General features: G+C 40.5%; 2 protein-coding genes across 6 annotated transcripts; one reads left to right on the top strand and one right to left on the bottom strand.

The window, feature by feature from the left end:
* The first annotated feature begins 2,517 nt into the window (after positions 1 to 2,517).
* Positions 2,518 to 7,194, top strand: dcun1d5 (DCN1, defective in cullin neddylation 1, domain containing 5 (S. cerevisiae)). 4 transcript variants are annotated; one of them, XM_047593507.1, is made up of 10 exons: positions 2,518 to 2,600; positions 4,337 to 4,386; positions 4,478 to 4,511; positions 4,596 to 4,690; positions 5,027 to 5,192; positions 5,278 to 5,369; positions 5,446 to 5,554; positions 6,150 to 6,254; positions 6,368 to 6,470; positions 6,791 to 7,194. In XM_047593507.1, exons 3-10 carry the CDS (start codon positions 4,485 to 4,487, stop codon positions 6,844 to 6,846), a joined length of 753 nt encoding a protein of 250 aa, XP_047449463.1. In that variant the 5' UTR covers positions 2,518 to 2,600; positions 4,337 to 4,386; positions 4,478 to 4,484; the 3' UTR covers positions 6,847 to 7,194. The 4 variants fall into 4 exon arrangements, with proteins under 4 accessions (XP_047449463.1, XP_047449465.1, XP_047449464.1 ...); XM_047593509.1 differs by having other exon boundaries at positions 2,520 to 2,600; positions 4,591 to 4,690; XM_047593508.1 differs by lacking the exon at positions 2,518 to 2,600 and adding an exon at positions 2,678 to 2,833.
* A 484-nt stretch (positions 7,195 to 7,678) lies between these two features.
* LOC125013135 (apoptotic chromatin condensation inducer in the nucleus) lies at positions 7,679 to 11,873 on the bottom strand. 2 transcript variants are annotated; one of them, XM_047593497.1, is made up of 5 exons: positions 11,676 to 11,873; positions 11,000 to 11,170; positions 9,451 to 9,823; positions 9,012 to 9,285; positions 7,679 to 8,864 (listed from the first exon to the last, which is right to left on the bottom strand). In XM_047593497.1, exons 2-5 carry the CDS (start codon positions 11,160 to 11,162, stop codon positions 8,394 to 8,396), a joined length of 1,281 nt encoding a protein of 426 aa, XP_047449453.1. In that variant the 5' UTR covers positions 11,163 to 11,170; positions 11,676 to 11,873; the 3' UTR covers positions 7,679 to 8,393. The 2 variants fall into 2 exon arrangements, with proteins under 2 accessions (XP_047449453.1, XP_047449452.1); XM_047593496.1 differs by having other exon boundaries at positions 7,679 to 9,285.
* Positions 11,874 to 12,321: the final 448 nt, after the last annotated feature.

Here is a 12,321-nt window from a genome sequence, read left to right as displayed (position 1 = left end):
CGCTCTGCTCTGATTGATTTTTTTTTTTTTAATTTTTCTGTTGAATCAAACTCTGCGAGGAAGAAGAAGAAGAAAGACAACGATGAATGTGTGGGGTTTTTATATTTATTCTATATTTATGAAAAAAAATGTGTTTTTTCTTGTCTTTGGGGAAAAAACAAACAGTATTTATTTACTGCAGCCTTTTCTCTCTCTCTTCTGTTCCAGGAAAACAAATAAACAAACAAAAAATAATAATAATCACTTCCCACATTTAATGATTTAATTCATATCTTCAGTTTATGTCATTACAAGATAAAGAATTGGTAATAAAGAATTTACATTTCACTTCTTTGCAAAAAAACAGACCTTGTTGTTGTTGTCGACTCTTCTGGTTTTGTTCTGGTTTTCAACATTAGTTTGAAATAAGTGAGATTCAGCTGTGTTTTCGTTGAGGCTGTTTGTAGAAACTAATCCTCCACGGCCCCGTTATGCAGTTTAAATCTCTATGCACAGACCTGACTCTGTATTAAACACGACGAAAAACACAAGGAGATAAGTTCAAGTAAATTATGTCAAATGTTAAAAACTTTGTCCTTTTATTATTGTTTTTAACGCAGCTGTGAAGTTAAACAGTTTTACAGATTAAAGCAAACGTTAAAAAGTCATTTGGAAGCATTTCATCTGATTTCTGTGTTTATTTATTCAGTCATTCAGTTAAAACTGGACACGTCCACAGATTCAGGTAAAGCCAGGTGAACGGGGACATGAGGCATTCTGGGAAATGTAGGTTTGTCTCCTTTTTATTCGTCCTGGATTGGGACAGATGTTAATTTCGAAGTTTAAATGACAGTTTTCTAAATGATTTTAATCTGATATTATAAAACATGTAGATACAACAAACACAAAGACTGATTAAAAAAAAAAAAAATTGTCTGTTGGTTCATTTGTCCCGACTTAAATAACATCTGCCATATTATAAATGTGTCCCAAACTTTGAATTTATTTATGAACACATCAGAAATGTTTTGCAGACACTCGTGGTTCCCAGAAGATGAACCACGACTTAGCTAGAAGTTGCTATGGCCTTCAAATTATTTATATATATAACACTTTATATATAAACACTTCTTGATGTTCAATTAATTTCGCACAAAGAAGTGACTTGAAAATAAAAAATATTAAAAAATTGAAATCATCCCAAATATAAAACTAAATATTTAAAACTATGATAGTAATGACTGAAGAAGAACGTGACCTGTACGTGCATTTCCATTTTTGTTTTGCATCACTGGTTATTCAGTTATTGTCATTTATTATGTTTAATGACTTTAATGTCTATATTTGTTCCCCTTATGATATTTTTTCATTCTTTATTTAAACTGGCAAAGTTTTCCAAACATTAGATGCAGAAGATGATGTGTTTTTGTGTTTGTCATCTTTACTAAATGCGGTTGAAGGATCCAGTGAATGAGAAATTCTGAATCGGAAACATTTCTTCTCGGTGAAAGCAGAGAGTCGGATAAACTGAGTAAGACGAGAAAACGGTGAGAAAGAGTACGGACGTAGTTATGAGTGTTTACTGAGTTTGGTTCTGTTCTTGCTTGTATGGATTCGATTGGAGTGTTTCGTTCATTTGTTTGCATGATTAAAGTTTTATTGAAATATTAAACAAACTTAGACTTCTCATAAATACACTGACTTCAGGAGGAAGAGTCACCATCCAGGACCTGAAGGTGGAAATAGTCGACAGCTACAAGTACCTGGGACTCGACATGGACAACAGGCCTCGACTGGAGGGACATCGGTGATGCTGTGTACAAGAAGGACCTGAGAAGACTCTTTCTTGTCCTCTTTCTGAGGAAGCTCAGGTCTTTTAATGTGTGCAGTGAGTTGCTGGAGTCTTTCTACCAGTATGTACGTTGCTGTTTGTTGAGGGAAGTAGTACCAGCAAAAAAAAGACATCAGTGGGATCAACAACTTGATCCGAAATCTGACATTTGAGACATTTGTCTTAGTGTGGGACAAGAGGACACTGGAAAAACTGCTCTCCATGATGGACAATCCATTCCATCCACCAAACATTAGAAGAGCAGCAGAGCTCATTCTCCATCTGATTCAGCTCCGCTCCCATAGTGAACGCTATAAAACTTCTTTTATTCCAAACTCTCATTTTTTTTTGTAACAACTAAGCTGCTATGACCAAACACTTTCCCTTGTGGATCATAAAAGTCTAAGTGGTAAAAGAGTTCACTCTCAGAAAAGAGCTGAACTGCCCATCACTACATGTCATCGCCAAAAAATAAAGGCCTGTTCCTTTAAAAAACACATGGACGTTATACTTTTTTCCATCCGACAGGGTGGATACTATGACAAACGGATCTTCTGTCTGCTTAATTGTCATCTTAGACAATATATTTAATTTATTTATGATTATTCGTGGAAATATCTTACCTTATTGTTATTATTATTATCATTTTAAATCATGTGATTGCAAGCATATTCACTCGAAATGTGAATTTGCCTTCGCTACACACCCCCATAAAGTAGTGGTATCGTCCACTCCTACGGAAGCGCCGGCTCCAACAGAAGCCCCGGCACCGGAGAGTTTAACTAAAGGGGTAAGTGTTTGTTGAAAGTATTTAAGGGTTTATTTTAATCTAGCACCTGTTTTAAATCAGCCAACTCACCCAAACTACGCTTTAAGGCGTCTTCAGTTTGAAATGATAATCCTTTAACGCTGGTGTTGACAAATTAGCCAACATTAGCCCCGGAGCTCTTGACGAGCTAACGTTAGCTAGCAAACAAAAGAAGTCTGTTGTGAGACTTTATCGAGTCCAAGCAGAATCTAAAAGTAAGAGATTCATATTTTTAAGGTGCACGGGGAGAATTTGTGGTGTTTAATTGCCAGCCGAATGAGGGATGTTTACGGGAATCGTGGTATTAGTCATCCTAGCCTGGTTAGCGGCGTTCAGCTAACGTTAGCACCAACGCAGGAGGTGTTATTTAAAAATAACTGAAAACATTACCGTCTTTTAACTGTCAATTAACGTCTTTTAACTGACATTCGGATTTCTACGTTCAATGCGGAAATAACACCGATCTTTTCTACTACTTTCCCACTGTAATGGGATGAAAATTGTATTATTTAATCAAACGCTCTTCCACAGACTGTGTTCATTAATTTTAACTTCGCTAAACTTCAAGTCTGTACATGATCAGCACAAAACAAACACCAGCCGTCAAGTTCAACCGCAAACTATTAAACTTATTCAGTTTTAGTCACTGACCCTGTTATTACACCATTGTGAGTCATGTACCTGACAGCTGCTGAGAAACGGATTTCATTTATACTAAAGTATAAAAAGCTGGATCAAATGTGTGACTGAAAGTGGCGTCTTAAACTAAAAAATTAAGTTTATTATGAGGACTTATCAGATAAGAGGGAAGCTCTTCTCCTAAACAGTTTACTAGTCATCTCATATCTCCAAAAACAAACGCGTATCCACTTTTAATGTTTGCACAAGGTCTGTTTTGACACTGAAAATTCCGATTATTTTATTTATTGTGTTTACTTGAACGTAAACATTGAAATTATGCATATTGTTAACAAGACAGGACTAAATAATCTGTGCTCAGGCTTTTAGCTGCAATAAGACGTTAGTCACATGGTTGTTTTGTGGTAAAATGTGCAGCAAAACATTTATTTATTTTTTAAAGATTTGGTCCAAGATTTGCTTCATACCAAAAACACTTGATTATTATAGTTTATTCCTGAAGTGAAGTTTGCAAATTCTTCTAAGAAGAGCTTTTTTAATTTGACCTACATATTTACATCCATGTCTGACCCAGTTCCTCCTCCAGGTTTTAACCATAGACAGTTTATAAATATGGACTAAACATGTCTCCGCTTTCTCTCATTGGTCCAAACTGATGCTATTTTCCCGGGGGTGTCCGGTCCACTCTTTATGCAGTGGTTGGCATGGCAACTGGTGGACAACATTACGTCACATCCTCAAAAAATGACACTTGAACCTGTAATAATATTTATTTATTTTTATTTTATTTTATTAACTACCTTAAATGACAGAAACCATCTATTTGATGTGTTTTTTTAGTGTTTTAGTTTGACCCAATTCCCACTAACATGGAGGGGGCGGAGCTTATGGCCTATACTTCAGCCAGACACCAGGGGGAGCTCTACTTGCTTTAGCTTCACTTAAGAGGAGAAGTTCCTCTGTTATACAAGCTGTGGTTTTAACATTAATGAAAAGCTAAAAAATCCTGTGTGTTTGTAGATGTTTTATAATGATTTTTTTATTTATTTATTTATTTTTTTTTTTGCATCTCCTCACAGAAACAAACCGTGCAGTCTGACAGACATTATCCAAAACACTGGACAAGCATGTAAGTAGTTGTTAATTTTTACATTTAGCCGATAAATTTATTACAGTTACAAAACAACAATAATAATATTAAATGGTTTATGTTACTCTAGCATCTGAATGGACAAGGCAGCCAGAAGTTTACAGGTATGACCTGCATAGATTTAAATAAATAAATCATTAGCATCAGTGTGTGGGTGTGTGTTTAATCTGTACCTGTGTGTAGCCCAGCTAGTGAAGCCCAGTAGAGGTGCAGTGATGCCTGTGAAGAAGAAAAGGCCGTTGCCTGATGCAGACGATCATGAACACAGGCGTAAAATTACGAGGTGAGCAGCTTCTACACTGCGTGGTTCTGGGTCTGATTATGTCCAGTTTTAAAATGAATCCTGGGTGAGAAGATAACAAGTGACGAGTGTTTGTCTGAAACGCTGCATTTGAACTAATCCAGGATTTAAAGATGTTTAAATGTCTGGATTCACTAAGAGCGTCAGCAGCAAATGTTTGACTGTGACGTTGACTCACGCCTGAAAGTTGGACTTGAATGCAGCCGTTTACACTTTGACTGTGTCTCAAACCTTTGATCTCTGAGCTGTAAATGAAAACCCGTATCACTGAGTGCGAGTATTTATCTCAAACTGTCAAACCTCATCCTCCGCCTGTAGTTTCACGCGGCCTCAGATCCGAGCGGCGAGGCCGATTAATGGCGAGAAGACTTTCTCCACTAAGAAGTGCCTGGCCTGGTTCCACACGTACGCCGGCGCCGACAAGGTGGTCGGTCCAGAGGCCATGGAGAAGTTCTGCGAAGACATCGGTGTGGAGCCGGAGAATGTGAGTCTCATTTATTTAGCTAAAATAAGGGACGTCTCTTTTCTGTCTGGGGACTAAGGCCTGAACTCTTCTTCTCTTCCTCCAGATTATCATGTTAGTTTTAGCCTGGCATCTAGGAGCAGTGAGTATGGGCTTCTTCACAAAAGACGAGTGGCTCAGAGGGATGACGATATTACAGTGAGTTAACGGTTTTATTTTAGCTTTTGGTTTTCAGAGCGTGAATGAGACTGTTAACGCTTTCATCGCGCTGCAGGTGTGACTGTACAGAGCGGCTACAAAGCAAACTGGATTACCTGCGCAATGAGCTCAACGACTCCGTGGTCTTCAAGCATATCTACAGATACGCCTTCGACTTCGCCAGAGTGAGTTTGCTGCTTCACTCGTTTCTCTGTGATGTGCAGGTGGATTCAGAATCAGCCGCGAGTGGTTTCCTACGACACAGGGTTGAAAGTCTGAACCTGAAACGTGTGGAACTCTTTTTACAGCCGCTGAACCGGGAAAATCCACTGAATTACTTTATAATCTGAGCTGCTGCTGTATTTAATCTTTAAGAGTTGTAAATGTTTGACAGTGTTAACAAACCTCCGATAAGTGTAAGACTCACTGCTACCAGATACGATCCTTTAATGCTGCAGGCTCTTTGTAAATAATCTGATCTGTAAAAGCTTTTCTCACTTTTACTTGTTTTCTCTTAGATGAAGTGTGCAAATAAACTTAAAAATCAGTCCGTTGTGGGCCTGGTAGCTTCACTATTTAATAGCTTTAAAATGTTTTAAGGTCCAAATCCACAGCTCTGTACATTGGTTTTATCGGTTTCAGTTATTTCCTCTGGTCACTGGTTCTAGTCTTTGTGGTGCGTTCAAGACTTTTTTGGCTCAGGACACAAGGACACGTCGGTTTACCGTGTGTCCAGGTTTGATTTTATCAAAAATAACTGACTGTCTCGAATTTCAACAGGACAAGGACCAGAGGAGTCTGGACATGGACACGGCTAAGTCCATGCTAGCTCTGCTGCTTGGGAGGACGTGGCCTCTGTTCCCAGTCTTCCACCAGTTCCTGGAGGTAACGTTGTCCTTCTCCTCACATTTGCTGGGATGTCGGCTGCAGACGGTCGTGACGCCAGTGACCTCATTAACGTCTCCTTGAATGTCTCTGTGAATGTCTCCCTCCCACAGCAGTCCAAGTACAAGGGCATGAACAAGGACCAGTGGTACAACGTCCTGGAGTTCAGCAGGACCATCAACACAGACCTCAGTAACTACGACGAAGACGGAGCCTGTGAGTGTTCAACTAACTTAACTCATGTTTACAGAAGCCTGAGGAGTGAGTGGCCCATCGAGAACAAATCAGTTTGAGTCATTAATTAAATCTCTGGTCGACTCGGAGGTTAAACCCTCACACTGCGACTGAGGCAGTGTTGAAACTGTCAGTGATGTGTCTCCGTGTATCCTCAGCTTTCTCAACATTTATTTTTTTGGTTGGTTGGAGGACAAAGTCCGTCTGACTCCGGGCTCAGTTTTTAAAGTTTCTTTGTGCAGCTTGTTCTCTTATGTCTGTGATTATAACGAGTCTCATGAAGCCGTTGTGTTTGTGTGCAGGGCCAGTGCTGCTAGATGAGTTTGTGGAATGGCAGAAAGGTTGGTCAGCGTCGTAGCCAAACACCAAAAAAAAAGGAGGAGAAAAAATAAAAACCCACCAACACAGAAATAAGAAAGGAACCTTTGACACCAACCTCTCGCCAACAAACGACACAGATAATGGACTACATCCCCGTGGACTGACCCCAGACTCACTTCCCTCAGAGGCGCCTTCCTCTCACCCAGTAGACTTTTTATAGTGTTAATTTGGAGAAAAGAGAAAAAAAATGTGGTTATTAAAAGAAGAAAACGTTGAACTGAGCGCAGAGCTATGGGATTTATGTTTTCTTTATTCTTTATTTTTTTCTCATTTTATGTCTTGTTTATAGATGTTTCACAATAATAAAGAGGAAATGGAAGTACGACGCGCTGCCTCTTGATAAATGGTTTTATAAAAACACGCTGACTCACCCTGATGGATAAGACATGGTCTAAATGGTCTAAATGGTTTAAATGGTCTAAATGGTCTATGTGGTCTACAGAGCATCACAGAGCATCACAGAGGAGGATGCTGAAACCTCAAATGATGCAAGAGAAAGAAGATGTTTCCCTCTCATTTATTTTTCTATACATTGAATCATGATTAACAAAAAATTACAAAGGAAAAGCTTATTTTCTACTAACAAAATATGAAAAGATTTATTTTCCAGAGAATCGCAAAATGTCCTTCAGTGGCCCAGTTTAACAATCGTGCCAAAGTTTATCCACTAAATACTTCTGCAACCTCTTATTTTACCTCATATAACTTTAATTAATTGACATTTTGTAGAATTCTGTTTAATTTTTAGTCAAAACCGACACGGTTCAGTTTATAAAAATGAAATTTACACACAAATGAGTAAAATTTTGCCCATAAATGATGTTTTTTTTTTTATTATGTTACATAAAATATTTTTAAACGACATTAGTTTGTAGAAATCTGTTCTTACTTTGAAACAAAGAGTTTATTGGTGTAAATTTGTTGAAATTGTTAAATATCAGGGTCAATATAATAACAAATCAAAATTTTCAAAAAAAACAACTAAAAAATACTACTTGTCAGTGAAATTTCTCCAAGTAAATACCTACGTCAGTGTGACATCATGATGTTAGCGGCTGAGAATATACGGAGGCTTCACTCGATGAAGACAGACCAGACTTCGTCTCTTCTGTGTCCTTAGATCAAATCGTCCAGTGAGTGAGAGTTTAGGAGTCGGTGAATAGAGTCCGTGTCAAAACCGTCCATTGAAATAAACTGTTGTTTGAGATGTTTTGCCTCCAGTTAAGCTCCGCCCCTCAAAAAACTTCACACTGTTTACAAACTGTGAAGGGCTCAGGTTAATAATTAAAAAACTGAAACTGCTGAAACACCTTTTAAAGAACAACCACAAATTTAAACAGTTTCAAGATTTATTTCAGCAGTAAAAAAACAAGTTGAATCAAAGGAAAGAAACCAAAGAAGAAACAGGACGAGTTCAGTTGTTATTTCAGATTTTTTTCTTTGATCCTCTGGAAAAAAACAAGAACATTTTTACTTATTAATTTATTTGTTTTGTAATTTAGGATTTTCCAGGCCTCTGTTTTGTCATATCGCCATGTGGAAGTGCGACCTCCCCTCGCTCGTCCCTTCCCCGTCCAGGGGTGAGGCCGAGGCGGCGGCCATGATGGCGTTGAGGCGGGTCAGGGAGCGGGAGCGCGGCCTGAGCAGGGGGGCGGGACCCGGGTCCTCGGGGGGCGGGTCCTCGGGGAGGTGGTCGTACCTCCGGCCGTCCTCGTCGTACTGGTAGAGACGGATAACACGACTACGGTGGCCCGGATGGAGAGGGGAGGAGGAGGAGGAGGAGGGAGGCTCTTCTTCTTCTTCTTCTTCTTCTTCTGAGTCTGAGGGCGAATGATCAGAGTCTGGTTCTCCTTCTTTCTCCTCCTCAAACGTTTCCATCCTTGTCTCTCTTCCATCTTTCTCCTCGTCTGTTTCAGTTTGACTCGCTCCATCTTCTAACGCATAGAAACCACTAGACTCCCTTTCCTCCTCCTCCTCCTCCTCCTCCTCCTCCTCCTCACTACTGCTTTCCTTCTCCTCCATCCCTCTTCCTGCCTCTTCCTCCTCTTCCTCTTCCTCGTCCTCCTCCTCCTCTTCCTCGTCCTCCTCCTCCACTTCCTCCAACCTGTTGCCACATCCCTCCAGATAGGCCGTCGTTTGCACCTCCTCCTCCTCCTCCTCCTCCGCCGCTGTGGCCGCCACCACCACCGCCGCCGCCGCCGCCTCTCGATTGTGCTTGAAGCTCCTTCGAGGTTTCGCGGGAGGTGACGGGGTCATGGTTCCGTCCGCGGACTCGTCTCTCGTCTCCTGCTCCATCTCCAGGCCTTGGTTGTCGTACATGGGAGGCAGGGTCGTCACGGTGACCTGGTGATCCGGTACGTCGCCCTGGCGTCGCCGTGGTGACCGACGCAGCCTCCTACGGACGGCCCCTAAACACCTGAGGGGGGGAAACAGGAGGATACAGGTGTATGAGATCAGTTACTCAGACATAAGACGGCTTCTACAAATATTACACAAACAAATATTCCACAGTCATCGGTCAGTGGTTTTAGAACAAGGTTAGTTTTTAGGTTGTATATATAGAACGAGTCCCTGAACGCACCTGAGGACATGTGTCCTGGTCAGAGCTCCGAGGCTGAAGCCAAACACAAACGTCAGCAGCACCGAAGCCGCCACGGCTCCTGCAAACGTCCCCCCTGAGACGCCGGCCTCCCCTGCCCTCAGAGACCCGGCGTCCCTCCTGAGCCTGGACCCGAACCCGGCGCCGGGGCCGACGACGTGGAGCTCGTACTGCCACAGAGTGGCGCCCCCTGGCTGCCGCAGGAGGCAGTAGTACAGGCCGCTGTGGTGGACGCTGGCGTTGGGGATCACCAGGCGGCCGTCGCTGTGCATGAAGACCGGCTCCAGGTCAGCGGGGGAACCAGAACCAGGGGTCTGCAGGTCTCCGAAGGGGGTGTGCCAGAACTGGACCTCACCTACAGGTTAGAGGAGACGTCACTGCATGTTTCTATCACATGGAAGTGTCCTGTTGAGAAACTGTTGTGATTGAACAGTCTCAAATATTTAAATCTCAGGAATAATTAGGGACATGTTTTCCTCGTCAACTGGCCTCATATCTATGTAAAGATGAAGAAAGAAGAACTTCATCGTGGTCTTTGGTGTCAAAGGGATGAAATCACCAGACGTAGCCGCAAATACGACCAAATAACAAACATGCTCTGCACAGGAACCTATAACAGGGAAACGGCTGATTTTAGTGTCGAACACTAAAAAAAAAAAAAAAAAAAAGAGACAAATTTGACCCGTTTCTGCCCAAAATGAAACCGTGATATTGTGGAGAGAATGTAAATATTGGGTCATGGAGATTAAAATATGTGATAATAATGAAAGTCAATGGGACATTTTTGTCCACTAAGGTGACAAGAGGGTGGTGCATTTTAAATCTGATGCTAATCCAGTCAATATTTTAGATTTAATCTTGGTCAAATCCAGTCATGTGAACAAAAAAGCCCCAGTTTCCCATCATTAGTTTTATGGAAAATAGTTCATTTTATGTGGGGTTTTTTTGTTGTTGTTTGTTTTGGTATTTATTTATTATTTTTTGTAAAAACAACAAAAACAACAGACACTTTAATTAATTAAACTGGCATTAAAAGGCTTAAAATCCTGGAAATGATGGACTTTTTGGATTTTTTGGTAGTTTTGTAAAGTGGTTTAAGAGATTTATGCAGAAAAAAGCAAAGAAATATATGAATCATTTTTTACAGTAGTGTTTTTTTTGGACGTGGACATTTTTGTTAATGCCTCAAGTAAATGAAACTGATGCTGTTTCATTTAGTGCATGGAAGCAGGAAAAATGACTTCTTATTGTCAGTTTATTTTCTACTGAATAAACAAAATGAAACTGATCAAAAGTTAATTTTTTTCACAACAGCCTTTTTCTTTTCTTTTCTCTTTATCTATTTCCTCCCCATTCATTTATTTATTTATCCCTGTGTTTGTGTGTTCTCATTGTATTGTATCTGAATTTAACGGTGTATGATCTATTTAACATGTTTAACACCAGTGCGCCCTGGTTTGTGTGAGTGCATTTTCACATTAATAGAAAACATAAACCTGAAGATGAGACTGACCTGATGGTCTTTACTGACCTGCGTCCTTTTCGTCTCCACAGTTTAAAGTCAACTCTGAATCTGGTCGAACTGTTATCGAGCGACTCGGTGCAAACGTCAGAGCCTCACGTCCACGTCCAGCAGCTCCTGGATTCAGTGAAGCAGCCAGAAAAGCTGTGAAGGTTAACCAGCTGGTTAACATTTTCAAACCTGCCGAGGACACGGAGGCGTTTTTACGGTTAAATATCAGTCGTTCCAGAGTAAAAAATCACGTCTAGCAGCAAATGTTGAGCTGGTGAAGAGATGTGAAGTAGATTTAATCTCTGCAGAGACTCGGAAAAACATCACAAACACATGAAAAGGTCCATGAAAACACTTTTAATCCAAAACTGAAGTGGAAACTCATCCTTCAAGGGCAATAACATAGGAACATGTGTAATAATTCATTTATTTTACGCCTTTAACATATTGTAAATACAATAAAATGTTCATTTTGGATTCATGATGCTTCGTTTAAACGAGGTTGATCTGTTTATTTATTGACACTTTTTTTATATAGACCTGTTTCCTGGATGCTAGTATTTTAGACTTAAACAGATCTTAATGATCCACAAAGGAAATTGTTCGGTCACAGTAGCTTAATTGTTCATATCATCATACATCTCATGTCGTCTGAATTCTCACTGGAGAGGAAACAAAACAAAAACAGACTTACATGGAGTTGTTGGCGAGTCTCTAAAAGATGAATAACTGCAGCTTTAGGAGCATCAGACGTAGAGAAATCAGAGTCACAAACTCCCAGTGAACAGCTGTAACAACCAGCTGTTTAGCACCAGAGCTAGAAAGAGATAAACATCATTTGGATTAAATGTTCGTGCCGTGTACCTGCAGCTCTTTTCTCCTTTTCCTGAGGGAACTTGTGTCGTTGTGATGGTGTAAAGTGCAGATTCTCACATGACACCGTGGTACGTCCTGTGACAGTGTTAAAGATTAATAGCATCGCAGTGACAGCGGCGTTTTGGTTTTACAGCAGCTCTCAACCTCTGCAGAATCGTAACTATTTGGTTGCACTAGCGTACCTAATAAACTGGCCACTGACCGTGTATTCCCTGTACCTGAGGAAACCCGGAGCGAGTACGGCAAGTTTACAGAATAAATAATGAAAATAATGAGCAAACTCATTCACATTTTGACTTTTCCTCCTCAGTTCTTCTACAGAATCAGTTTCTGTTGTAACTGTCGTCACCCACCAGAGGTCAGTGGAAATTCACCGATGTCCCGAGGGAATCATTCCATCCCTTCCTTCTGTTCACTTTAATTTGATCCTGATTCATTTGTTTTTCAGTCTGTTTTCTGTTGTG

This window comes from Mugil cephalus, chromosome 9, assembly GCF_022458985.1.
Source record: "Mugil cephalus isolate CIBA_MC_2020 chromosome 9, CIBA_Mcephalus_1.1, whole genome shotgun sequence".
NCBI lineage: Eukaryota > Metazoa > Chordata > Actinopteri > Mugiliformes > Mugilidae > Mugil > Mugil cephalus.
The sequence above is the reverse complement of the archived record's forward strand: the minus strand, read 5'-3'. Positions and strand labels throughout refer to the sequence as shown.

Excerpts from the sequence above, each read along its gene's own strand:
- dcun1d5 (XM_047593507.1), top strand. The coding sequence starts at position 4,485 with ATGGACAAGGCAGCCAGAAGTTTACAG. Across the intron at positions 4,512-4,595 it reads AGGCAGCCAGAAGTTTACAG|CTAGTGAAGCCCAGTAGAGG; the intron begins GTATGACCTGCA and ends TGTGTAGCCCAG. Across the intron at positions 6,255-6,367 it reads TCTTCCACCAGTTCCTGGAG|CAGTCCAAGTACAAGGGCAT; the intron begins GTAACGTTGTCC and ends TCCCTCCCACAG.
- LOC125013135 (XM_047593496.1), bottom strand. The coding sequence starts at position 11,162 with ATGTTAACCAGCTGGTTAACCTTCACAGCTTTTCTGGCTGCTTCACTG. Across the intron at positions 9,824-10,999 it reads TGGAGACGAAAAGGACGCAG|GTGAGGTCCAGTTCTGGCAC; the intron begins GTCAGTAAAGAC and ends TCTAACCTGTAG. Across the intron at positions 9,286-9,450 it reads ACCAGGACACATGTCCTCAG|GTGTTTAGGGGCCGTCCGTA; the intron begins GTGCGTTCAGGG and ends TCCCCCCCTCAG.